Here is a 27,500-nt window from a genome sequence, read left to right on the forward strand (position 1 = left end):
GGCAGTGAAGTCATGCCCACCGTCGTGCGGTAACTCCAGCTTTCATACACACTTGTGATTTCTGTGGTCAGTTCCAAAATATAAACATTTCAGCAGTCAAATGCAAGTGAATAACGCAAATAAAGCCCTGTGATGCTGTAGTCTACAGAGACTTTAGATCGGCTGACGTTAGAGAAACGTGTGTTTCCAATGCATACTTGGTGATTTTAATCCCTTCTGAATCTGCCGTATCTGTGTGTTCCTTTTTTTTTCTCACAACCTCAGTAAAAATTCTAGGGCAAATTACCTATTTTTAGGGCAAATTACCTGTTTTTTTTTTTGGAGAACTTAATTGTCAGAATCCCTTCCGAATAGTGCTGTCACTTCGGTACCAAGTCGGTACTGAGATTTAGAAAAATCGCTGTTGAACGGATTCTCAAACACCTCTGATTGGCCACTGCGTTTACGCGCTCAACATATATGTCTCTGCTTGGCCTTTGTGTCGCCGAGCGCTTGCACGGATACCGCGGGAGTGTTCCAAAGCGGGCGTCTATCGGCGGATCCCTAATATATTCGCTGATAGACGCCACTTTCAAACACTCCTGTGTTTATCTATGCAAGCGCTCGATGAAAAGCGTCAGAGACAACATGTTTTTGAAGCGTTGCTCATTGTAGCCAATCACAGACAGACTATATGTTGAGCGTATGAACGCAGTGGCCAATCAGAGGTGTTTAAGGCCCTGTCCACACGGAGACTCGTTTAGCTGTATACTAACTAATTTTGTATTGGCCTTTCGTCCAGACGGATCCGGTGTTTTGGGACACTGAAACCGCTATTTTTTTAAAACCGACACCCTTGCGTTTTCGTGTGTACGGCCAATCCGTACATTTTCTAAAGCAATGATGTCATCACATCACGTGTCAGCATTAGTCACACACCGCTACGTTACACGTAACTACAACAACAACGGCGGACTATATGCTTGTGTTCGTGCTGCAAAAAGCTACTGAGCCTATTACTTTTATTACCTTTACTAAAGCTAAATCTTCTGCTCCTATGCTACTACGGTGAGCAATCTTCGTCTTCACCTCGCTGTCGTGTTGGGTTCGTATCATAGACAGTAAAAGAAATGGACACAGCGACCCCCTTGATTTCAACAGAGAAACATGAAGCCCAATTAGAAGCACTGAGCGACTGCGCAGGCTCAAACTGAGCTTGATGACGTAGATGTGACGTGAGCAACCTGTCTGACAGTTGTAAATCTTCTAGTAGCTGTGCCACATACCGAATTATTTCCAATTCCTCAAAAACGTTGTTGAAATATTTTGTCCCATTGTTTTTTATGGACTATCTATGGGCTTCTCCCTTGACTTTATGCCTCCATGTCCCCCCGATTGCCTCATAGACAGTAAAAGATTGTCTGTGAGCTTCTCCTCCTGTCTATACGGTAATTTCTCTACTGTGCGACAGAGAGTCGCGTGGTTGTGACGCAATCGTTAGCCTGTTTTTACAAAAATGGCTTCTACGGGGCCATAACGTAAGATACAAAGTAATGGAGCCTTTTATACATTGTCGTGTTTCTTTAGAAATAAATAATGGACAAATTAAGTCTCAGATGTAAAGTTATTCACTGCCAAAGTGACGCCAAAATGAATGGGAGTCAATGTAATGCTAACAGCAGGTGAAGTTCTGCTACGATGGCGGCTCCCGCGAGGCTTCAGTTTCCGGCTGATGGATTACACCCTTGGTTCGTACAGAGGGGGCAGGTTATGCGCACGCTCCAAGTCTTCTTCTCCTTGTTTAGTGTATCTCTGTGTCAGAATTACAGCGCCACATACTGGTCTGGCATGTATACCACATCGTTTTCAGTCAGTTTCAGGGGTTTCGTGTGTACGCATATTATTTCTTGAGACAATGGTGTGTTTACGAAAAAAAAAATTAGAACGAGGGGAAAAAAAAAATCGGATAGGGAAAGCTCTGGCTTCGTGTGGATGTGGCTAAAGAATCCGTTCAACAGTGCTCAAAATGCTAGAGGGAAATGCTGATATCGTCACATTCTTTACATTTCAGTTCCGACTTGGTAGCGAAGTCGGTACTTTTAACAACACTACTTCCGAATGCGAATGTCTGCGATTGCTGATGCTGTATTATCCTAATGCTTCTCCTCGAGTGTTTTTTTACCCCATCTGAGCTTCCGTATGCACACCAATCTTCTGCATGCTTTCATTTCAACATGCTTGATATGTCAAAAGATTAAGGCAAATATGATTTACCCATGAGCCCTAGGGATGCACCGATATGACCATTATGGCCGATACCAATAACCGATAATTCTTTATATCTTAAAGCCAATAACCGATATATTGGCCGATAAATCTAAATCCAAATTTTTATATAATTTTTGAGAGCCTTATTACAAAAACAAAAGTATCACCATTAAAGGCCACGTCCCAAACACACAATTACAATGTTCTCATGATAATTTTATATAGCCTGAATGACAGACTTTACTGTGTTTTCCTTTTTTGAAGTGATTTCAATCATATTTTAAGCAATTCAAAACCATCATGTTGAACAGTGCGCATCTGAAGTGTCTCAGATGAAGGAAATAATCCATCATTTATCGGCTTTAATATATCGGCCAAATTTTCTTATGAGGCCGATAACGTTTACATAAAAATGAACATATCTCGGTTGATACCGATATGATGGCTGATGTATCGTGCATCCCTAATGACCCCTTTAAAATGAAAGAAAAATTGGATAAACCTAGTGTTATTAACTGTCTGTCTTTCTCATGTCTCTTATCATTCCATTATTTTATTCATAACTGTAAAGATAATGACAGCATTTCATTGCATCCCTTTAAAATGAAAGAAAAAATGGACGAACCTACAGTATATTGTGAATAAAACACAGCTATTAACCAATCAGAATCAAAGACTGGATCAAAAAATGGATAACCCTACTGTACATCAGTTGTCTGAGTGTTGTAAACTGTGTGTGTGTGTGTGTGTGTGTCCTCAGCGGTGGCACGTTGGGTCTGATCATGTCTGCGGGGTGTGTAGGAATGGCTGCGTCGTCTCTGATGGAGCTGCAGAATAACGGAGGATATTTCCTTCATCACGTGGTGTTCTCCTCCTTCGCTGTGCTGTCGGTGCTGTGTATAATGCTCCTGCCCGAGAGCAAACACAAACCCCTGCCGGACTCGCTGCGAGACGGAGAGCGTCAGCGGCGTCCTGCTCTCTTCCTCTCGCGCGTGAACCGGGAAAACCCGCCGTTACTGCGCACGCAGACGCTCAGCGCCGAGTTCAACCGCGAAAACTACTCTCGTCTCGTCAGCGCAACCAGGAAGATCCTCGCTAAAGACACCGTGACACTCAAGATCTCCAGCGCCACACACACACACACTCAAGCTCAAGCTCCTCTACTGCCCTGTAACGGCACTGCACCGGACGCCCGTGAGGATGAGTCCTAGCATTACACTGAAATACACACACACACAAACATACACACATATATACACAAACACACACATACACTCAAACACACTCACAAACACACACACACACACACACACACACACTAAAGCTCAAGCTCAAGCTCCTCTACTGCCCTGTAACGGCACTGCACCGGACGCCCGTGAGGATGAGTCCTAGCATTACACTGAAACACACACACACACAAACATACACACATATATACACAAACACACACATACACTCAAACACACTCACAAACACACTCACACACACACACACACACACTCAAGCTCAAGCTCAAGCTCCTCTACTGCCCTGTAACGGCACTGCACCGGACGCCCGTGAGGATGAGTCCTAGCATTACACTGAAACACACACACACACAAACATACACACATATATACACAAACACACACATACACTCAAACACACTCACAAACACACACACACACACACACACACACACACACACACACACACACTAAAGCTCAAGCTCAAGCTCCTCTACTGCCCTGTAACGGCACTGCACCGGACGCCCGTGAGGATGAGTCCTAGCATTACACTGAAACACACAAACATACACACATATATACACAAACACACACATACACTCAAATACACTCACAAACACACTCACACACACACACAAGCTCCTCTACTGGACAATAACGGCACTGCACCGGAGGTCTGTGAGGATGAGTCCTAGCATTACACTGAAACACACACACACACAAACAAACATATACACACATATATACACAAATACACACATACACTCAAACACACACTCACACACACACAAGCTCCTCTACTGGACAATAACGGGACTGCACCGGACGTCCATGAGGATGAGTCCTAGACTCCTAGCATTACACTGAAACACACACAAACAAACAAACACACATATACACAAACAAACATACACCTATACACACACATACTCAAACACACTCGCACACACACACACAGGTCATCATCTCATATCATGGACAATGTGTTCACCGTGTCTTTTCCCAGGGAAGACGTTGAGAATCCAAGTATTTAAACGTTGGAGTATTTTTTGTTCATGTGTTTTGTACGTCTATGCACAGATGTTGCTGGGAGACTCTGGTCATAGTTTATACACTCACACATCATGTCTTCCTCCTCGTTTGAATGAAGTTTCAGCTTTAGGAACGTTCCCACTAATAGTCACTTGAGAGCCGTCGCCTGTCCACTTACTGGAGCGTCTCATGCCTCTCATTAGTGCAGTCCTGTGACTAAACACACTGACGGAGGAGTGCTGAATATTATCCACTCAGTATCACAGTTTCATTCCTCAGAATGGATTGATTAGCACTCGATGATGTCAGAATCACTAGGAAACGTTTGGAATGTCGGAGTGTGAAAGTGTTTGATGATGTATTATGTGGAACAGTTGCTCATCTCATTTGTTCTTTTTGTCGTTTTGTAGTTCCTGTCTTTGTAAATGTCATGTTGTTGTTGTTGTTGTTTTTTCTCAGAACCGAGCCTGGCATAGCAAGAGAACTGTTTTGCCACTTTTTTTCTTCTTATTATATCTGTTACTTGTTTGATATGGAAATAAACTGTTTATTGTACAAATCTGAAATCGCACTCCTTGTACTTTTGATCCTGAATTGCGAATCAGAGCCATTGGCCAAAAATGTTGTCGACAGCCAGTGATGTGTGATTGATGAAACACAAACACTGCAATATTCTTAAAAAAATTAAAAATAAAAAAAAGTTTCTCCAAAAGATGGCAGCTGTGAGAACGGAGATGCGTCCATGTTACACAGCTCTACTTGTTTAATAAGCAAATTGTCAGATAAGGCCTGAAAAACAAAAAAAACATTTCACTTAGCGGATCATATAGTAGCATGATGAACTAGGGTGAGCACCCGTCCCGCTTTGCGTTGTCCCGCACAGCATTTTCACCCCTTGTCCCGCACGTCACATATTGAGAAAATGTCCCGCATTTCCATCAGACTGTTCATTTTTAATTATCATATTAGGAAAAAGTGCATGCGTTCTCTTGCCTTAAGAAAGCATTTTATTTATTATTTTTGTGGCGTAGTTTTTCACCTATATTTAACAGCGCTTCGTCAGAAGTACAAATACAACAGCCGTTTTTAAAATCATATCCAACGGGTGAAAAGAAAGGAGTAAACACGGTCACTAGTGGGTTGTGACAGCAGTGATTCGTTCCATGAGTTTCTGTCAGAAAACAAATGGATAATTCGGTAAATTAAAATTTAACAGAATTTATCAATTTGTTTCCTGCTGTGGCTGTTTTAATTCACATCCTTTCTAAAATAAATATTACATTTTTTGGTTTAATATATTAATATATAAGACTGTCAATGATCTAATTTCATGTTGTTTTATATTTTAGTTGTTCATTATTTATTTTAGTTGGACTTTGTCAGAATTGTTTAAAAAATAGTGATCTGCATGATGACATGTAAAATAAAGACATGTTATGTTACATTGATTGTGATGTACTGTAATGGTGTTTTCTGGAAGGGACTAAAGAACAAAGCATTTTTATCAGCTGAAAGGCAGAATACAAATGTTTTTATTAAGTTAGATAAACATTATATAACAGTTTCAGGTTATGTTTTAGTGTTGGTAACATGTCCCACATTGTCCCACACAAACTTATAATCCGTCCCACATTTGGTTTGTTTGATGCTGGTCACCCTAGGATGAACAGTGTAAGGTAGGAACTATCATGTCATGGTACATTAGAATCTTTGCAGGAACAATGATAAACAGTAGGAGTGCGCCATTCACTTTACAACCCTACTGTGTTTTCACTATAAAGTCTACGGTCTATCTTTTGTAATTAGTGACTAGCGAGCGAAGGCGTTTCTTGCCAGCCTAATATTCTACCTTGTCATGTAATATCATAAACATGAAATCATTAAAAGACATGTGATTTTGTCCACCCTAGTTACGGGGTTTCCCATCCAAAGCCATTTTCCACTGCCGACCACGTGACGTGTAGCGTCATGAGTGAAGTCACGTCCAATGCGGAAGTGAATGGTAATCGAGCAGTCGCCCAACGATTCTAACGAAACCTATTACTGTCCGCGTCTGAAGAGGAATTTACAGGTAAATATGGCGTTTTTATATCTTAGTTACCGTTTTTATTGGGCATTTATGATGATTTGTTAATGTCTGTAGGTTTTGTTTACTGAATTAGCTCTTTTAGCCGCTAACCGAGTTTCTTCCTGGTTTGAACAATCAGATTTCTAACGGTTTAAAATATTATTTATGCGTCCTAAAGTATAGTATAGATAATTCAAATCGATCCGTAATAATATTAGCAAGTGACTGGTAGTCAGATAGACTGTTTTATGCCACTTGTTTTGGATAATTGCCATGACTCATACTAGTTAGCATACCTAAGGGAATCTAAGTGAGAAATAAGCCAATGTTTTTTAAACGGATATGCGTGTAACCAACAAAAAAAAGTGCTGGATTATTAACATATTTTTTGACATGTACTTTGGTATTCTTTGTAGTACTTGTAACGTTAAATACCATAATCATTCAGTACAAAAGTATATGAAACGGAACAACGTTGTTTTGATCGGATACCACAGTACTGCTAATGCTTTTTTTTTGACATGGTTAACATAGGGGACTACTTTTATCTAAAATGATCAGGTGTCTAATAGCTGAACTGTGCTGTTGTCATGTTATGGTAGCGACGTCATTATGTGGCAGTGACGTCACTCGCCAGACAGGAGGCGTATGTCCAACATCTGTAGCTTCAATAACATGTGGGATACTTCAATCTGAGTCCTTTCTGTCCTTTTAACCTGATATTTGCTTCCACAGAGCCCCATCATGCTTGGTGGAGGGTTCAAATCCGAGAGACTGCGTGTCAATCTCAGGCTTGTCATAAACCGCCTCAAACTTCTTGAGAAGAAGAAAAGTAAGTTTGGTTGTCTACAAGTTGCACATGTTTTGACGTTTTGCATGGGCTAAGTTCATCTAATTGCTTTGAATCTGTTTGCTCTGAATCAGCCGAATTAGCCCAGAAGGCTCGCAAGGAAATTGCAGACTACTTGTCAGCGGGCAAAGATGAGCGTGCGAGAATCAGGGTCGAGCACATCATCCGGGAGGATTATTTGGTGGAGGCCATGGAGATCCTGGAGTTATACTGTGATTTGCTGCTCACACGATTTGGCTTAATACAGTCCATGAAGTGAGTAACCTTTTTTTCCCTCTCTCATTAAATGTGACTATGCTCTTGGGCTGCGTCTGAAATCTTGTACTGTCTTGAGTAGGTACATATTTTGAATAAGTAGGCCTAATTACTTGAGATTACTGCACGATTCTGGATAAATTGAGAATCCCATTGTTTATTATTTAAAAAAAAAAATAGAAATCATGATTCTCCCACGAATCTGAATGGACAACTAAACAAAATAACATGTCATTTACTAGAGGTTCTGACAAAATGCGTATTGCTGCAGTCTACTTGAAAAATATTTCATTCATTTAAATTAATTTTTTTAATTGGGTTAAGTGAATGATTCAATGATCACTCACGTTTTTCATTGCTGGATGAATCAGTGTTTTTGAACAAATCTCTTGATTGATTTAACAATAAATACATGATAAAAAATCACTTGTCGCCATCTACTGGCGTAACAATGTAATTGATACTATCTTTATTTAAATTTTTAAAATATAAATATATAATTATATAAATGTGAATTTCTGCAGTCTATTCAAAATTAATTTGATTTATTTAAAAAACAGGTTGAATGAATGATTCAATGACTCACTCATAAAGACTTCACTTGTTTCATTACTTTTGTTTGTTGACCTGTTGTGTAATAATCAATGACTCGTTTGCAATCGTGTGGATATTTGGGAACAATTGCATTGTTGCCCGTATAATATATAATCAACATTAAATACTAAAAACTCGGAACAGGGTATGTTTTTGTATCTAAGAGATTTTTGAGACTTAAATCGGCTCTCTGTGTCTATATTTGTTCGTGCTAAAAAGTGCTAATCCCTACTTTTACAAAGGTACATTTTCAAGAACTGCAGTAATGTAGCCAGATTTGCAGTATATCTGCACGCAACCTATCATATACTTGTGTGGATACAGTCAGTTTTGACAACAAAAGATGAGGTAATTTGATTGGATATCATGTATTTATGGCATTTTGCCAGTTAGAAATACATATTCGGTTTTAATGTTATTTTAAGGTGGGGTAGACTTAAATTAAAGGCAAAACTCAGTATTTCGTTTGCGTACCCCCTCTGTCACCTCACGTACCCCAGTTTGGAAACCAATGCATTATTAGATGAATCTACATTTTTGAACGAATCTCTTGAATGAATGACTCAGTGACCAATCTACAGTCACTTGTCGCCATCTACTGGTGTAACGATGTAGCTAATAGATGACATTTTTTTATTGCTGCAGTCTATAACATTTTTTTTATTATTTTGAATTTTTTTATCTGGTTGAGTGAATGATTCAATGACTCACTCATGAATACATCCATTGTTTCATTACTGGATGAATCAGCGTAATCTCTTGAATGAATGATTCAATGACAAATACATTTTTAACAGTCACTTGTCGCCACCTACTGGTGTAACGATGTAATTGATACAATTGTTATTTGAGGTGTTAAGTTACTTTCAAAAGGTGATTTCCTCTATTCTGATCGCTACCGTAGACATCAGTGTTATATCTGAACTATAAACTTTTATCCCCGTTCCTCTGTGATAATATGAATATTTGTAACACAGAAATAATGATACTGTGTGATTGAAAAGACTGTTTGTGAAGCTGTTTCATATCATAACAACGTCTCTCTCTGGATCAGAACACAGATCTGAATGTTCGCTGTGATCGTTCTTGTCAAAGTTTTAATAGTCAGAAGAATCGCTGTCATTTTGGAATAAGATCACGTGGGTGTTTGAATGGACATTGCGATCTTTTAAAGATTAATCGTGCAGCTCTACTAGCCTCTTTTGTCACATACTGTTTTCCGCCGGCTGTATCGAAGGGAAGTCTGTGATTTGGGATGCTCCATGTCCTTTAACTTCTCCATCGTCTCTTTAAGGGAACTGGACCCTGGTCTACAAGAAGCCGTTTCCACACTCATCTGGGCGGCTCCTCGACTGCAGTCAGAAGTGGCGGAACTGAAGACTGTGGGTAGAAATTGTGTCTGTCTTAAATCTATTTCTGGAGATCGAGTATGGATCATTCATGTCTTTTTTCCCTTTTTCACAGGTTTCAGATCAGCTGTGTGCCAAATACAGCAAAGAGTATGGAAAGCTATGTAGGACAAACCAGATTGGAACAGTTAATGATAGGGTATGATGAAGCATGTTTGAATAGAGGTGGTGGGCATTAAATGAACCTAATGTTGGGCAAACATTGCTATTTATCATAATTTGATAAGGGCATTTTCAAAGCTCTTTCAAGTCATTTAAAGTCCCCCTGTGGTGAAAATCCAGCTTTCAATGTCGTTTATATGTCTATGTGGTGTATTTAATATGGTTTAAGACAAACCATGTGTAAATTCATAAGTCGACAGCATTGCTGAGTATTTTCTGCTTAAAACTGCAGTGAACCAAAGACAGTCTCAAAAACACACTTTGAAATCGCTGGTGTTTCTGACGCCACAAACTACCTTGTAACCAATCAGATCAACGTGTGATTGTCAACGAGTGGATCTCTGAGCTGAGTGAGTGAGTGGAGGCGGGGCTCATTTGCATATTCATAGAACCACGTATACTAAATGAAGCAAGGGTGTCGAGTTACATTCAAGCTATTTTAAGGCATGAAGAATTTCTTTTCAAGGAAACATTTTTAAACGTCATTTTGCTGATCAAATATGAGTTTTAGGGGATCAAATTATTGACTACAGGGCGACTTTAAAACTTCAAGTATTAGATTTTTGGCATTTAACAGCAAACCTGATCTGTATGTTACCTTCAGTCATACTGCTTGTTAAAGTGACAGTCCACCCAAAAACAAATTACTCACTCTCATGTCACTCCAAACCTGTATGTCTTTCTTACTTCTCTGGAACGTAAAAGAAGAGATTTTGAAGAATGTTGGGAACCAGACAGTTTCCGTTCCTATTGACTTCCATAATATGTACAAAAGTTATAATGGAAGTCAATGGGAACCGTAACTGTTTTGGTATCAGCATTACATTGTTTTCATCTGTCATGTGTCTTCTAACATCAGGACGCATTTCTGTGTGAGTTTGTTGTATTCAGAACAACCTGAAAGTCTGGTTGTGTGTAATCCTTAGTCGTTTAGTGAGTGATGCCCAGTTTTTCTCGTTACAAACACAGCAAGAGTATGAAGCCTGTTGTTTGAAAGTCCTCATGTAGTAATTTTATCCGTTAAAACTCATCTTTGATCAGCAAAATTACGTTTAAAAATGTTTCCTTGAAAAAAATTATCTTCATGGCTTAAAATATATTGAATGTAACTCGACACCCTTGCCTCATTTACTATGCGTGGTTCTATGAATATGCAAATGAGCCCCGCCTCCACTCACTCAGCACAGAGATCCACTCGTTGACGATCACACGTTGATCTGATTGGTTACAAGGTAGTTTGTGACGTCAGAAACACCAGCGATTTCAAACCGTGTTTTTGAGACTGTCTTGCAGTTTTAAGGAGAAAAAAAACAAAGCAATGCTGTTGACTTATGAATTTACACATGGTTTGTCTTAAAGCATATTAAAAACACCACATACACATAAACAACATCAAAAGCTTGATTTTTACCACAGGAGGACTTTAAAATTTGTTTAAATTCCAGCCTTAAGATACGACTTTTACTTGGTGGAGGGAAAATTCCCTAATCTTAAATTGATGGAGAAGCCAAGCCATAAACCGAACATCATAGATATTTAAGGGGTGGGCTATACAGATCTCCTTTTAAGCTGTTGTATTTTTACATTGGGCTATCTTTCTGTAGCTCATGCACAAATTGAGCGTGGAGGCCCCTCCCAAGATTTTGGTGGAACGTTACCTCATTGAGATCGCCAAAAACTACAACGTTCCCTATGAACCGGATGCCATGGTTCGGGTAGGATTCAATTTCCTCTTCCTTTTCATCTAGCTCATCTCTATAAGCAGGACTTGTTCAAACGTTCTGCATGTGTAACATTCACAGCCAGAGGTGTGCCCAGGAGAAGAGGCCGATCTGATCGATGTGAACAGTGACTTCAGAAAGCCAGGAGGAGGCGCTGGTGGAGGAGGAGGAGGAGGAGGAGGAGGGTTTACTGCTCCTGCTGTTGGCATGCCTATGCCAATGCCGATGCCAATGCCCACAGCTTTCAACTACCCAACGGCCAAAGGAGCTGTAAGACAAACATCTAACTGGCTAATTTCACTTGACCATAGAGCTGCACGATTCGGGATTAAAGTAGATCTCACGATTCTCACACCATTCTGAATAGACAACTAATCAAAATAACATGTTTTAATTTACTAGCGGTTCTGACAAAATGTTGATTGTCTATTAAAAAACATTTAATTAATTTAAAATTTTCAATCTGGTTGAGTGAATAATTCAACGACTCACTTATAAACACTTCTCTTGTTTCATTACTGGATGAATCAACATTTTTGAACGAATCTCTTGAATTAATAATTCAATGACAAATAAATCTTTTAAGTCACGTGGCGCCACCTACTGGTGTAATGTTATAATTGATACCATCTTTATTTGAAGTGTCAAGTTCATTCAAAAAGGTGATTTACTCTATTTTGATCATCGTGTTTATATCCGAATTATAAACTTTTATACCAGTTCTTCTGTGATAATATGAATGATTGTAACACATTTACATTTAGTCATTTAGCAAACGCCTTTATCCAAAGCGACTTACAAATGAAGAATAAAGCAAGCGAGTCATCATGAAAAGGCAAACAATGCAAGAATTGCTCAAAATACAAAGTTTCAGGCATTGCTTAGAGTAGCATAAGCCAGTCAAGGGAGGGATTCAGGGAATGTCTTTTGAATGTTGTCAGGAAATCTTCTAAGACATAAATAATGCATCTGTGTGGTACTGAAAGTACTGTTTGTGAAGCTGTTTCATATCTATACGTGACAACTGCTCTCTCTGGCTCAGAACACAGATCTGAATGTTCTCTGTGATCCTTCTTGTTTAGGTTTAATAGACATAGTGAATCATTGTCGTTTAGGAATAAGATCCCGTTTGTGTTTGAATCAAGATCGCGATCTTTTAATGAGTAATCGTGCAGCTCTACATGATCAATCTAAAATAAAATCTGTATGTTAAGCTGAAAAAATCTGTTTCACATCACTCCAGGAGGCTTTTAATGGTCCCGTTGGCACCTATGATGGCTTTAGCAACTTCCAGCCTCCAGCGAGAGGAGGGCTGCCTCCACAACTGCCCAGCTGCCCCCCCACCTATGAGTCTGTAAGTTCAAGTGATCGCACCTTCAGACAGACGGAGACGACCTGTTCACCTCGAAGGGAAGAGCAGTTTATTACAGTTCACATCATGTCCATGTCCCGCTCTGTTGTCAGTCCGGTTGCACCAGCTGGACCTAAAAAGGTTGTGTGTGAGCTCTACGCTGGGCTACATCCAGTCAACATTTACACCTGTTGCAGTGAGTCGTAGACGGTGCGCGTCCACACTAGGGGTGTGCGATATATATCGTAATTTTCATTTTAACGATGTGCGATTTGACATTTGAGGATAGCCTATCCCTCACACACACACACACACACACACAGAGAGAGTGCATGCATACTCTACGTGATGTAGTCTTGTAGATTAGACTTGTGTGGGTGCTCATTTAAAGTGCGTGCTTTCACTGCGTGATTTAGTCTTTATTTATATCATTTAGTAATAAATATCACAAGAGTGCAGTTTTTCTCCAAATGATAACAAATATGATATTGATTTTATACAAGTTTAATAAACAAGAAGTTAATATTATGTGACTTACATTTTAGACACCATATTGCCTGTTTTTGCTCTATCTCGCCAACGAAAATAGTTCAAAACAAAGTCACACACGGCGGTGTTTCCTTACTGAGTGAATCAGCTTTTTGAGGAATCAGTTGACTGTCGTTTGAATTAATCGGTTGAATCTCGATAATTCGCTTATCAATTTCACAAGTATCTTTTCTTGTTTTAAATCATTTTAAATATCAATATTCAATATTGCAAAGATGAATTTTGTTGATACTGATTTCATTGGGTTGGTAACAGCACTATTATGTCTTATTTTTATAATTGAAATTGATTAAATTTATGAAATTGACACAAAAGATGATGCATGCATATAATTAGGTTTAAAAAGATAGCTTTATAAAGGTAAAAATGCCCATATTAGGTAAAAATCAATTGAAACATATGGTAAAAAAAATCATTTGTCACTGCTGTGAACTGACCACCACACAGAGTATGAGGAATATCAAAAACTTTAGGAGTCGTCTGTCCACGACAGTCCTAAACCTGCCAAAGTACCAACAAAAAAAACACACTCAGCAAAATATCATCTAATAATCGTTCTCGAGAAAATCCCAGAAAATATCAAGATATAATTTTTTGTCAATATCGCGCACACCCCTAGTCCACACCAAGCGTGTCGCACAAGTCCTGAAAAGTGAAGCCAAAGCGTCTCGAACGCGTTTCCATTTGTTTAATTTCAAGATCTGAGGTGATTTATCAATTGTTGCTTTTACAGCTACAATGCTGGAGTAATAAATGATACTCAGCGACATTGCATGCTTTTAATATTAAATAAACAGTATCTGAGATTATCATTGCCACACTTTGTGTTTGTTATTCCAGCGCGACGTCGCAGAAAAATAGAAACTGTTTGTAAAATAAAGCGTCGCCGTCGCGGCTGGTTAGGACAAAACTCTGATTAACATGGAAAAGACGCTTTTATCCCGCGTCGTGTGTAGTTAGGACACAGAGATGGTGCAACAGCCATTGGTTCTACTTCCCGTCCAGCCTAGTCTTACAACCGGTCAGTGTGTCCAGCTGGATCAACCGGCCTCTGGTCTCACACAGGCATGTGCTACAGGTCCAAAACACGGACTGCTGATCTCTCCAGCGCAAGCGTTCGGCTTATTGTGCTATTTTTCTGGGGAAATGCTTTTTTAAGTATTTAAGTAGCCATACATATATGCTGTATTTGAGTCATAAACACACAAAAATATACTAAAAAGGGGAATCTCATTCTCACATGGGCTGCTCATGTGTCGACTCAAAATGAAAAGAAAAATCAATTGTATTTTGCATAAAGAAAATGAAGCCTATTGTTATTATAACTGAGGGGAAATTTGTCATGAAAATGTCACTTAACATGTTTTATTGCCTTTATACAAAACAACAATGATTTTTTCTTCTGATTTTGCTGTTTGAGACATTGACCTTGAAGCATTTACCCCAGAAAGTGCTTGAGATGTTTGCAGGAAACCTTTCTATTAACAACCGCACTGACAAACACGGGCCTCATTTATAAAGTGCATTTGATCATAACTTGGATTTCATCCTACGTCAAAAGTGAGCAACATATAAATTGGGAATTATAAAGGCAAAAATGTGCCCATAAATACAACTGAAGAGCATGCGCACCAATTTTTTGCAGTGATATATACTAGGGATGCACATTTAATGAAAATTTGTTATATTTGAAACCCGATAACTATACAAACTTGTTTCCGCCACAGAATATAAAATAAAAAAGGTAATTGTGACTTTTTACCTCGCAGTTCTGACTTTTTATCTCAGAATTGTGTGGTATAAAGTCTCAAACGTGTTATAAAGTCAGAATTGTGAGATAAAAACTCGCAATTGGGACTTTATATCACACAATTCTGTGAAATAAAGTCAGAATTGCGAGATGTAAACAATTGTGAGATTAAAAGTCGCAATTATCTTTTAAAATGTTTTATTCTGTGGCGGAAAACGAGCTTCCATAGATAACCGATATATTGGTTGATAAATCTATATACAAGTTTTTATATAATTTTTGAGAACCTGATTAGAAAAACAAAAGTCATTTAGGACATTTTTATTGTGCATATGGATGTTTTACAAATAAGTTAACATAACATCTTGTAAATTGCATGTTGATATTCAGGATCGTTGTACTTGTCTTTCTAAATGAGGTGTCCATGTTCACTCCAGGGTTCAGGGTCACGCCGGGTCTGTTAACGCCACATTAATACTAACTCTTCACAGTATGAGTATACCAGTATTGATTATGTGTTGTTAACCTGTTTCATGTGTTTTTTAAGATCGATGATTTGTCAATCAAACGCTTTGATTCTTCCCAGGTCATGCCAGGTATGTCCTCTATCCTAATACGATTTTTCCCACTTTCGTTCTGATAATCTTGTTTCTAAAAGCTGTGTGTTGCGTCTAGGCCCGTCCCCGTCTGGTCAGATCTATGACAACTCGAACCTTCCCGAACTCCCGTCTGTTCCCGACACACTCCCGGCCTCGTCCTTCGGAGCGAACGTCAACACCTCGGAAGACATCGACTTCGACGACCTGTCACGACGCTTCGAGGAGCTCAAGAAGAAGACCTAAACACTCAAAGCACATCTGGGAGTCCGAGGATCTTCCTCACACCAATATTATACTCTCAGATCTTCTGGTGGAGGTGTAATATAATATTTCTTACATAACACAATGAAGGATGGGATGCAGTACACAAACGGACTACTAACAGAACGACTGCCTTTTTATGACAGCTAAACTTAATCATCTATAGTGTAAATCAAAGACTCGTCATGTCTGTTAGCTTGCTCCTTTTTAGCAAACAACATCTAACTTTTTTCCCCAGTAAATCACCACACTGCAAAAACGCTTTTCATACTTAGTATTTTTGGCTTGTTTCCAGTCCAAATATAAAAAAATATCTTAAAGCAAGATGCATTTACTAGATGAGTAAAATGCCATACGATATATTATGTCTTGTTTTCTGGGGAAATAAATCAAAAATAAGTGATTTGTTGCTCAAAAAAATAAAAATGATCTGTCAATGTGGTGTGAAAAATAATCTCAATTCATACAGAAAGATTATTTTTTTCTTAGCCCATTGGCAGATAATTTAGCTTGTTTGAAGCAAAAACCCACTTAATCTTGATTTATTAAACCAGAAAACAAGACATTGTATTTTAATACTTAAGTAAATGCATCTTGATTTAATAATTATTTTTATATCTGGACTGGAAACAAGACAAAAATGCTAAGTAAGCAAAGCATTTTTTCAGTGTATGACGACTCTTGGTAAAAACAGGAATAACCTGTTGCCATTATTTACACCCAGAATTGTGTAACTCTTTTGAATGTGAACCTGCACAAGCCGGAGATATCATGGGTTGTCGGTGCAAATCAAATGTTTTGCGAAGTGACTCAGCGTTTGTGTTATCGACAGGAAGCCGTGATTTTGACCCTCACGTTTAATGAATCATCTCTTAGTCCTAAAGTTTCTGGTGATGTAGTTTAGTGCTGTTTATTTGTGGCTGATTTGAGAAGTTCCCCATCAGCCTTCTTTATTTGACTCGAAAGCAAACGCTTTGTATTTGTTCTACAGTCGATAACACTGTTGCATGTCTTGTCTGTGTGTTTTCTGGACTGGTTTAAACTGTGGCCTTGCCGTTCCACACTTTCTCTGGGACACGTGACTATCTGACAGCTTGTACAATGAACACCGCATTTAATAAGTCATTTACATGCTCATTCTTCTCTCTGGTGGGGGTTTCATCATTTATTATTGACTTACTATATCTTTGTCAATGTCTTAGGTTTGGATTGTATAGTGGTTTTATATTTGAGTGACGTCTTTTTCCCTTAACTTTATAACACTAATTTGTGCCCCCCTTCAAATCATCTAAATACAAATCTGGCAATGTTTAGGTTTGCTGATTTTAACTTGCATTGAAAACATGCCGTGTAATAAAGTATATTTGCTCATAAACTTACGACTTCTCGCCTAGATTCACTGAATGAGTAATATGACAACAAAAAAATCACAATTAACTTTACTGAACTGCTGTAACAAGTTTTTCCATGAATGAATACCATGTAATGGTTTATATGCTTGTGATGAAGTTTATATGACGTGAATAAAGTCTGCTTTTATACTCTTTATCACCACTAGAGGGAGAAGTGATACAACTTTACAATAACAGTTTTTCCTCCATTGAGAGGTTTTTCCTCAAAACAAGTTTTTTTTCTGAAAACGTATTTTCTTCCTTACATCAATTCTTATTTATTAAAGCAAATTGCAAAAAGAATTCGCACAAAATACTCTGGTGAAAGCTTGTTGATCCTCAGTGAAATTGTCAAACTCGTAACAGCTTTTATTGTGTGAGCCATTGCATGCAAAATTATACATTTAATTCTCAAAATCTGTCCGACTTGAATGTTTATTACATAAATACCTATGACATGAAAGGTTTTCTATTTACAAATTACATTGCTACAAAAATAAATGAAAATGTACATATTCTATATTCTACTATAATTTTGGTGGCATTTGCCAATTTATTGACACAAAAACTGCACGAATTAAATGTTTTGGGTGAGTTACTGTGTTTTTGAGTTGTGAGGTCTCATATATAGAACATGCGTACGCATAGATATGATCTTAGAACAAATGTAGGAAGGTTTCTACGCAATATTTTATAAATGAGACCCAGAGTTTAGAGAATGTCAAAATGAGCCAAAGCGATTGAGGAACACAGATAACCTACTAATTTAGCACAAAATTATGAAAAGCTCTCTTACAAATACACATGTGAACCATTTGCATAAATAAAGACCTCTTAAAATACATGTGGAATGCACAATTGTACCACATTTTGACAAATCCATGCTTTTTTATGTGTTGATTGATACCCTTTCATGCCCTCCTGTGAAATCTTGGTTAGTTTGGAAAAATTGGTTGTATAATCAATTAAAATAACTTGTAGATATTACATTGCAAGGTAATTATGTGAATTATACTGAGTACATTTTTTTGTATAGCATTATTGGTAACACTTTACAATAAGGTTCATTAGTTTACACTATATTAACATGAACTAACAATGAGCAATACATTTATTACAGTATTTATTAATCTTTGTTAATGTTAGTTAATAAAAATTCAGCTGTTCATTGTTTGTTCATGTGAGTTCACTGTGCATTAACTAATGTTAACAAAAACAACCTTTGTAATAACGTATTAGTAAATTGAAATTAATATTAACTAAGATTATTAAATGCTGTAGAAGTATTGTTCATTCTATGTTCATGTTAACTAAGGTTGTTAACTAATGAACCTTATTGTAAAGTGTTACCGAATTATTTTGCAACATACATCAGGTCACATTTTAAGCTTTTAAGATTTTCTAACAGAAAGAGTGAGTTTGGCACAGTTGCAGTGGACTTTGTTAAAAAGTCTCAATAAATGATTTGATGTGAGTTGTCTGAAACCTCAGATCTGTGTGATGTCATGAAGGTCACGGTTCCTGAGCGTCACACACTTCCCCCATGAGAGAACAGGTCTGTACAACACCTCAGGCAGAGTACAGGCCCAATGAATAACCCAGGTCTGGGTAACAGGTCCCGGCTTCTCTGAAGTTTAGTTGCACTTATTATGACTGAAAGCTGAAAGCATAAGCCATTGTAATACATTTCATCACGGTGGATCTATAAATACAAATGTTAAGCAATGTCCTGTACGTCTGATAATGTCCTGTACGCCTGATAATGTCCTGTACGTCTGATAATGTCCTGCACGTCTGATAATGTATGTCTGATAATGTCCTGTACGCCTGATAATGTCCTGTACGTCTGATAATGTCCTGTACGTCTGATAATGTATGTCTGATAATGTCCTGTATGTCTGATAATGTCCTGTACGCCTGATAATGTCCTGTACGTCTGATAATGTATGTCTGATAATGTCCTGTACGCCTGATAATGTACGTCTGATAATGTCCTGTATGTCTGATAATGTCCTGTACGCCTGATAATGTCCTGTACGTCTGATAATGTCCTGTACGCCTGATAATGTATGCCTGATAATGTCCTGTACGTCTGATAATGTCCTGTATGTCTGATAATGTCCTGTACGTCTGATAATGTCCTGCACGTCTGATAATATATGTCTGATAATGTCCTGTATGTCTGATAATATCCTGTACGCCTGATAATGTCCTGTATGTCTGATAATGTCCTGCACGTCTGATAATGTACGTCTGATAATGTCCTGTATGTCTGATAATGTCCTGTACGTCTGATAATGTCCTGTACGTCTGATAATGTACGTCTGATAATGTCCTGTACGCCTGATAATGTCCTGTACGCCTGATAATGTATGTCTGATAATGTCCTGTACGTCTGATAATGTACGTCTGATAATGTCCTGTACGCCTGATAATGTATGTCTGATAATGTCCTGTACGTCTGATAATGTACGTCTGATAATGTCCAGTAGGTCTGATAATGTATGTCTGATAATGTCCTGTACGTCTGATAATGTCCTGTAAGTCTGATAATGTCCTGTACGTCTAATAATGTACGTCTGATAATGTCCTGGAAGTCTGATAATGTACGTCTGATAATGTCCTGTACAACTGATAATGTCCTGTACATCTGATAATGTACGTCTGATAATGTCCTGTACAACTGATAATATCCTGTACGTCTGATAATGTCCTGTACGCCTGATAATGTCCTGTACATCTGATAATGTCCTGTACGTCTAATAATGTACGTCTGATAATGTCCTGGAAGTCTGATAATGTACGTCTGATAATGTCCTGTACAACTGATAATGTCCTGTACATCTGATAATGTACGTCTGATAATGTCCTGTACAACTGATAATATCCTGTACGTCTGATAATGTCCTGTACGCCTGATAATGTCCTGTACATCTGATAATGTCCTGTACGTCTGATAATGTCCAGTAGGTCTGATAATGTATGTCTGATAATGTCCTGTACATCTGATAATGTACGTCTGATAATGTCCTGTACAACTGATAATATCCTGTACGTCTGATAATGTACGTCTGATAATGTCCTGTACAACTGATAATATCCTGTACGTCTGATAATGTCCTGTACGCCTGATAATGTCCTGTACATCTGATAATGTCCTGTACGTCTGATAATGTACTGTACGTCTGATAATGTACGTCTGATAATGTCCTGTATGCCTGATAATGTCCTGTACAGCTGATAATGTCCTGTACGTCTAATAATGTACGTCTGATAATGTCCTGGAAGTCTGATAATGTACGTCTGATAATGTCCTGTACAACTGATAATGTCCTGTACATCTGATAATGTACGTCTGATAATGTCCTGTACAACTGATAATATCCTGTACGTCTGATAATGTCCTGTACGCCTGATAATGTCCTGTACATCTGATAATGTCCTGTACGTCTGATAATGTCCTGTACGTCTGATAATGTCCTGTACAACTGATAATGTCCTGTACATCTGATAATGTACGTCTGATAATGTCCTGTACGCCTGATAATGTCCTGTACATCTGATAATGTCCTGTACGTCTGATAATGTCCTGTACGTCTGATAATGTACGTCTGATAATGTCCTGTACGCCTGATAATGTCCTGTACGCCTGATAATGTCCTGTACGTCTGATAACATGGAGAGAGAATAGCATGTTTCGGTTAAGCAGGATCAGCATGTTTGAGTATAACGGGGTCACTTCCAGGAAACGACACCATTTGTCAGAATGAATGCAATGATTAGATGAACATTTTATGGTGCTACACCTTCCACAGATGATATATACATATAAAACATTTCAGAGTTGGTTACAATCTAAAGAGATACCCTTTTAATGTGAGCTCAATTCAAGTTTTTGAATGATAAAAACTTAGATTTTAGAACTTAGATTAGACCCTCACCCCTTTGTTTTTGTGTTCTATGTTTTTCTTCTAAGTGATCTATCAACATGAATACAAATGTATAATTCTAAAAACTCTATTAATAAATAAATAAAACATTAATAAATAATTTAGTGATTGCTATCAGGATGTGAAGAGACTTTCAGCAAGCATAAAAAAAGTCTGTATTTTTTTTAAAATCACCTACCCTGCATTTAAGCAATGTGTAAAAAGCCATTATGCAAAACACTCACCTAAAGGATTATTAGGAACACCATACTAATACTGTGTTTGACCCCCTTTCGCCTTCAGAACTGCCTTATTTCTACGTGGCATTGATTCAACAAGGTGCTGAAAGCATTCTTTAGAAATGTTGGCCCATATTGATAGGATAGCATCTTGCAGTTGATGGAGATTTGTGGGATGCACATCCAGGGCACGAAGCTCCCGTTCCACCACATCCCAAAGATGCCATATTGGGTTGAAATCTGGTGACTGTGGGGGCCATTTTAGTACAGTGAACTCATTGTCATGTTCAAGAAACCAATTTGAATTGATTCGAGCTTTGTGACATGGTGCATTATCCTAATGGAATTAGCCATCAGAGCATGGGTACATGGTGGCCATAAAGGGATGGACATGGTCAGAAACAATGCTCAGGTAGGCCGTGGCATTTAAACAATGCCCAATTGGCACTAATGGGCCTAAAGTGTGCCAAGAAAACATCCCCCACGCCATTACACCACCACCACCAGCCTGCACAGTGGTAACAAGGCACGATGGATCCATGTTCTCATTCTGTTTAAGCCAAATTCTGACTGTACCACCTGAATGTCTCAACAGAAATAGAGACTCATCAGACCAGGCAATATTTCTCCAGTCTTCAACTGTCCAATTTTGGTGTGCTCTTGCAAATTGTAGCCTCTTTTTCCTATTTGTAGTGGAGATGAGTGGTACCCGGTGGGGTCTTCTGCTGTTGTAGCCAATCCACCTCAAGGTTGTGCGTGTTGTGGCTTCACAAATGCTTTGCTGCATACCTCGGTTGTAACGAGTGGTTATTTTAGTCAAAGTTGCTCTTCTATCAGCTTGAATCAGTCGGCCCATTCTCCTCTGACCTCTAGCATCAACAAGGCATTTTCGCCCACAGGACTGCCGCATACTGAATGTTTTTCCCTTTTCACACCATTCTTTGTAAACCCTAGAAATGGTTGTGCGTGAAAATCCCAGTAACTGAGCAGATTGTGAAATACTCAGACCGGCCCGTCTGGCACCAACAAACATGCCACTCTCAAAATTACTTAAATCACCTTTATTTCCCATTCTGACATTCAGTTTGGAGTTCAGGAGATTGTCTTGACCAGGACCACACCCCTAAATCCATTGAAGCAACTGCCATGTGATTGGTTGATTAAATAATTGCATTAATGAGAAATTGAACAGGTGTTCCTAATAATCCTTTAGGTGAGTGTATATCATATACAGCTAATGTGATTTTCTAAAAGTTCAGCAGTAATATCTGACATGGCAATAAAAATAAATGAAGTTCCAGCTGTAAACGGCAGCTTTTCATGGCCTGATGCACATATCAGGCGGAGGCTGAACCGCACATCTACATTTATTCTTTAAAATACTGTTTGACACATATGATCACTTATAAGTGTTGATACAACACACTAATGAGGGAAAGAAGATATTCATAAAAATTAAAAAATATTTGATGATTTTCACATTTCTCTTGGTAGCAGTTACTGCATTTAAGCAACATGTTTTGCATATTTATTTGTGTTTGTGAGAGAGAGAGAGAGCGAGTAAGAGTGAGTGAGAGTGTGAGAGAGAGAGAGTGAGTGAGAGTGAGTGAAAGTGAATGAGTGAGAGAGAGAGAGAGAGAGAGAGAGAGAGTGAGTGAGTGTGAGTGAGTGAGTGAGTGAGAGTGACTGAGAGAGATAGAGAGTGAGTGAGAGTGAGAGTGAGAGAGAGTGAGTGAGACAGTGAGTGAGAGAGTGAGTGAGTAAGAGATAGAGAGTGAATGAGAGAGTGAGTGAGTGAGAGAGGAGAGAGAGTGAGTGAGCGAGAGAGAGAGAGAGAGTGAGTGAGTGAGAGAGAGAGTGAGAGAGAGAGTGAGTGAGTGAGAGAGAGAGAGTGAGTGAGAGAGTGAGTGAGAGAGAGAGAGTGAGAGAGTGAGTGAGTGAGTGAGTGAGAGAGAGAGAGTGAGTGAGTGAGAGAGAGAGTGAGTGAGTGAGAGAGAGAGAGTGAGTGAGAGAGAGAGTGAGTGAGAGAGAGAGAGTGAGAGAGTGAGTGAGAGTGAGAGAGTGAAAAATCTAGAAGAACACTTTGCACAGACGTGAAATTTGATGAAAATAACTCTGAAAATACAGCATTTATGCTTTTAAACACAAATAATCAACGCAGAGGATCAGAAGATCAGACTTCTAGCAACAGGCCTGCAGGAAAATTGGAGGGAAAGCTTAAAACTGGAAAGAACCACCTATTCACAGAGGAAGAAGCCGTGAGTACAACTAAAACTGCACTGGAAACCTTTTTGAGCTTGTTTGTTTATTTTTCCCAAAATATAAGGGCATAAAATTGATCTTTTATATTTCAATAAGCTAAAATTGCTAAATAGCTAAAGCTATGGCTAGCCCATACTCTGGCACTCAATGTATCAATTCAACTGAGGCAGAGAGAATCAACCAATCAGAGCAGCAGCTGCAATCAGCCCACTGCCATATGCAGATGAGCTCCCCCCTCACCACCATACAGTATCCCTATGAGGTGAAATATTTAAAAAACTTTAACATTTACTCATTTAGCTGACGCTTTTATCCAAAGCGACTTACAATTGCTCTATTTCAGAGGTCGCACGCCTCTGGAGCAACTAGGGGTTAAGTGTCTTGCTCAGGGACACATTGGTGTCTCACAGTGGATTTGAACCCAGGTCTCTCATACCAAAGGCATGTGTCTTATTCACTGCGCCATCACCACCCCAAATCTGACACCGCAAGAAAAAACTATAAGCAGAAACTTCTGAAAAACAACCCTGAGACTCTGTTTGTAGACTTATTCAAAACAGGAGAAGTCTGCAACCTCATTTTCTTCTCCGACCACCCCAGAGCCTGGCATAAAGCAATCATACACCATTACCCCTCTGTAAAGAAAGAAGGCATCTGTAATGGCTGGAAAATCAAAATCAGGGAGCCAAATGACCCTGATAGCACACTAATAACTGTGAACATATACAAAAATGGCACAGTCATGATACAGGGGGACCTGAAAACATTTCAGGCAGACTACAGAACAATAGAGGAATTTGTAAAACATGAGAAAGCTGTACCATCTGAAATCTTGTCACCTGAGCAGAATCCACCGAGCAGCACCTCAGATCTCAGACCCACTCCTGCAGAAACTGTTGAGCACATCTCACCCTCCCTGCTCAAAGCTATACCTCTCCTACAGGAGCACTTCACCAAGCTGGAGGTGGAGATGGTGCAGCTCAGAGAAACTGTGCTGAGACAGCAGCCGTCAGACACATGTGCAGCTCATACTGAACTCCAGCAGAACACAGAGAACTTAACACAGAGACTGTCAGCCCTCACACAGCAAATGAGACAGCTTCAGACAGAGAAGAACAGCTATCAGTGTGAGCTGATCGCACGGAGACTGCAGCTAGAGGACAGAGAACAGTCCACACTAGAGATGAGGCAGCAGCTGAGAGAGATACAGGAGGAGAGAGAGCAGCAGAGCAGTGAGATCCAGGCCCTGCGAGAGCAGCTGAGTGAGCTCCTCCTGGCCAGAGCAGAACCAGAGCAGACCCACAGAGCTCAAACACTGCCCTCCACCCCAGAGTCGCCTAACACAGGGAGTCAACACCCATCCGTCAGCGCAGAGAGACCCGGACCAGACCGCTCACAGCCATCACAGCGCCCCCTGCCAGACTCCACAGCACAGCAGCATCAGCCCTCGTCTCACAGCAGCCCAGCACCAACCAGCACAAAGGAACCTGAAATAGCTATACTCATCGATTCAAACGGCAAATTCATCGATGTAAAGAAACTTTTCCCCCAACACAGAGCTTCTGGTGTCCCACCACTGACAAAGCCCTGGAGCTCCCGACAGAGTACCAGCTAGGCCGGCCCAGCCACATCATTATCCACACGGGCACCAACGACCTGCGGAGCCAGCAGGACCGAGTGTCTGACTCCCTCAGAGCTGTCGTGGAAAAAGCTAGAAAAACTTTCCCCAACTCTAAAATCATCCTGTCCACTTTACTTCAGAGGAGAGATTTCCATCCCAACACAATTAATAAAATGAATTCCAGCATCACTAGACACTGTGCCCTCCTGCCCAACGTCCACTTGGCCCATCATCCAGATCTAGATACTGAATGTCTATACGACCACGTCCACCTTTATAAGAATCTGGTACATATCCTCGCAAAGAGACTCAAAGATGTCACTCTAAACAGGACAAACCAGACCAGCCCCAGGTGGAGCAGAACCAGCCCTAACCCAGCCAATCCATCGAGACACACTCCAGCAAACTACATCCCAGCGCACAGCTCATCTAGAGCCCCGAGCGGAGCACCACACTGAGCTGCAGTACCCAGACAGGATCCCTACAAAACGAGACCGTCCTACAATATCCCCACAGCTCCAGCAGCCGAAGCCCGTCCACAGCAGAGCCCGGCCCGGCCCGGCAGACCGAGCTATGCCCAAGCTGTCAGCGGAGGAGCAGACCGAGCCAACGCTGAACTCCACGACATCCAACACATGCTGAGTATCATCTGCTCTCACCTGCTAAAACACAGTGGACAGTGGTAAAAAAAAAAAAGAAAAGAAAAAAAAAGAACTAAGTCTGTGGTTTTAATGTACATTTAATATGGAATTGTTAATGTTTTGAGTTACATAACTTTACTTCAATCATTCATTATTTAATGTAATCTATTGTGATTTTGCATAATTTCTCTTTTCTCAAGATAGCAAACAAACCATACACGTTATTATTTTAAAAGTTTACAATGAAATCACTTAGTTTCTCTACATGGAATATTCAAGGTCTAAACTCCTCAGTCTTTGGCCTAAAAAGTAGAAATTCGGATTTTATGAAAGAACTCCAAGACCTAGATGTCGTCGTCTTACAGAAAACCTGGTTTACAGGAGATGCGTTCACTGGCTGACCCTCAGGATACAGAGAAATAATATTACCATCAGTCAAACTCACGTCAGTCACACAGGGGAGAGACTCGGGAGGGATGATAATATGGATCAAATCTGAACTGTCCATAGAATTAATAAAAAAAGAACCGCACCACCTGTGGCTAAAAATACAAAAAGGAATGATATCAGCATCTAAGCCTATTTTCCTTTGTGCAACTTACATTCCACCCCCCGAGTCTCCGTATTTCCAAGAGGAAACTTTCCAAAATGTAGAAAGAGAAATCAGCCATTTCTAGGCCCAGGGAAATGTGCTGCTTATAGGTGATTTAAACGCTAGAACAGGAGAAGAATTCGATTTCATTGAATCGCATGGTACCAGATTCATCACTGGCAATAACGACCTGTACCCCTCTTACCCCAGCAGACAAAACTGCGATGAAACCGTGAACGCTCACAGACGGCAGCTCCTGCAGCTCTGCCGAGGACTGGCTCTGTACATCGTCACCGGAAGACTGCGAGGAGACTCTCTCGGCCGATACACCTACAGCTCAGCTCTTGGTAACAGCACTGTAGATTATGCCATCACAGATCTAGACCTTTCCTCTTTGAGAGCATTCACGGTCAAACCCCTAAAACCTTTCTCAAACCACAACAAATCATCCTCTATTTAAAGCAATCTGAAACATCACCCAAACCAATCAGGACCCCATATCAAATGAGCAAATTAATGTCTTTCAAATGGACTGAAAACAGTGCCACTAATTACAGCACTGCTGTTAAATCTTCAAAAATACAATCCCTCATACATTCATTCCAAATACAGGAATACCCTAAAAATCAATTCGGCATCAATCAGGAAGTACAAGATCTAAAATACATATTCTACAAAACAGCACAAAAAAGTAATTTGTCAACTGTTAAACCAAAGAAAAACTATTTAGATACAGACAAATGGTTTGATT

The 27,500-nt window shown here is 39.5% G+C and overlaps 2 protein-coding genes across 3 annotated transcripts in view; both read left to right on the forward strand.

Moving 5' to 3' along the window:
* slc22a31 (solute carrier family 22 member 31) overlaps positions 1–5,071 on the forward strand; it is a 29,861-nt gene extending 24,790 nt beyond the window's left edge. The window contains exons 8-9 of the mRNA XM_077201540.1: positions 1–29; positions 3,008–5,071. The exon at positions 1–29 is cut by the window's left edge and continues 83 nt beyond it. Of these exons, the coding sequence (XP_077057655.1) occupies positions 1–29; positions 3,008–3,458 (480 nt within the window). The 3' untranslated portion in view covers positions 3,459–5,071. The remainder of the gene's footprint in view (positions 30–3,007) is intronic.
* A 1,375-nt stretch (positions 5,072–6,446) lies between these two features.
* Positions 6,447–17,449, forward strand: ist1 (IST1 factor associated with ESCRT-III). 2 transcript variants are annotated; one of them, XM_077201566.1, is made up of 10 exons: positions 6,447–6,576; positions 7,309–7,405; positions 7,498–7,678; positions 9,567–9,654; positions 9,737–9,820; positions 11,448–11,558; positions 11,646–11,834; positions 12,808–12,918; positions 15,762–15,810; positions 15,890–17,449. In XM_077201566.1, the coding sequence occupies exons 1-10, from the start codon at positions 6,505–6,507 to the stop codon at positions 16,054–16,056; spliced, it is 1,149 nt and encodes a 382-aa protein (XP_077057681.1). In that variant the 5' UTR covers positions 6,447–6,504; the 3' UTR covers positions 16,057–17,449. The 2 variants fall into 2 exon arrangements, with proteins under 2 accessions (XP_077057681.1, XP_077057683.1); XM_077201568.1 differs by lacking the exon at positions 15,762–15,810 and having other exon boundaries at positions 12,808–12,928.
* The last annotated feature ends 10,051 nt before the right edge of the window (positions 17,450–27,500 follow it).

The sequence above is a fragment of the Siphateles boraxobius genome, unplaced genomic scaffold, assembly GCF_051911475.1.
Source record: "Siphateles boraxobius isolate OS27281-9 unplaced genomic scaffold, OSU_SipBor_1 48, whole genome shotgun sequence".
In the NCBI taxonomy this organism is placed as follows: Eukaryota; Metazoa; Chordata; class Actinopteri; order Cypriniformes; family Leuciscidae; genus Siphateles; species Siphateles boraxobius.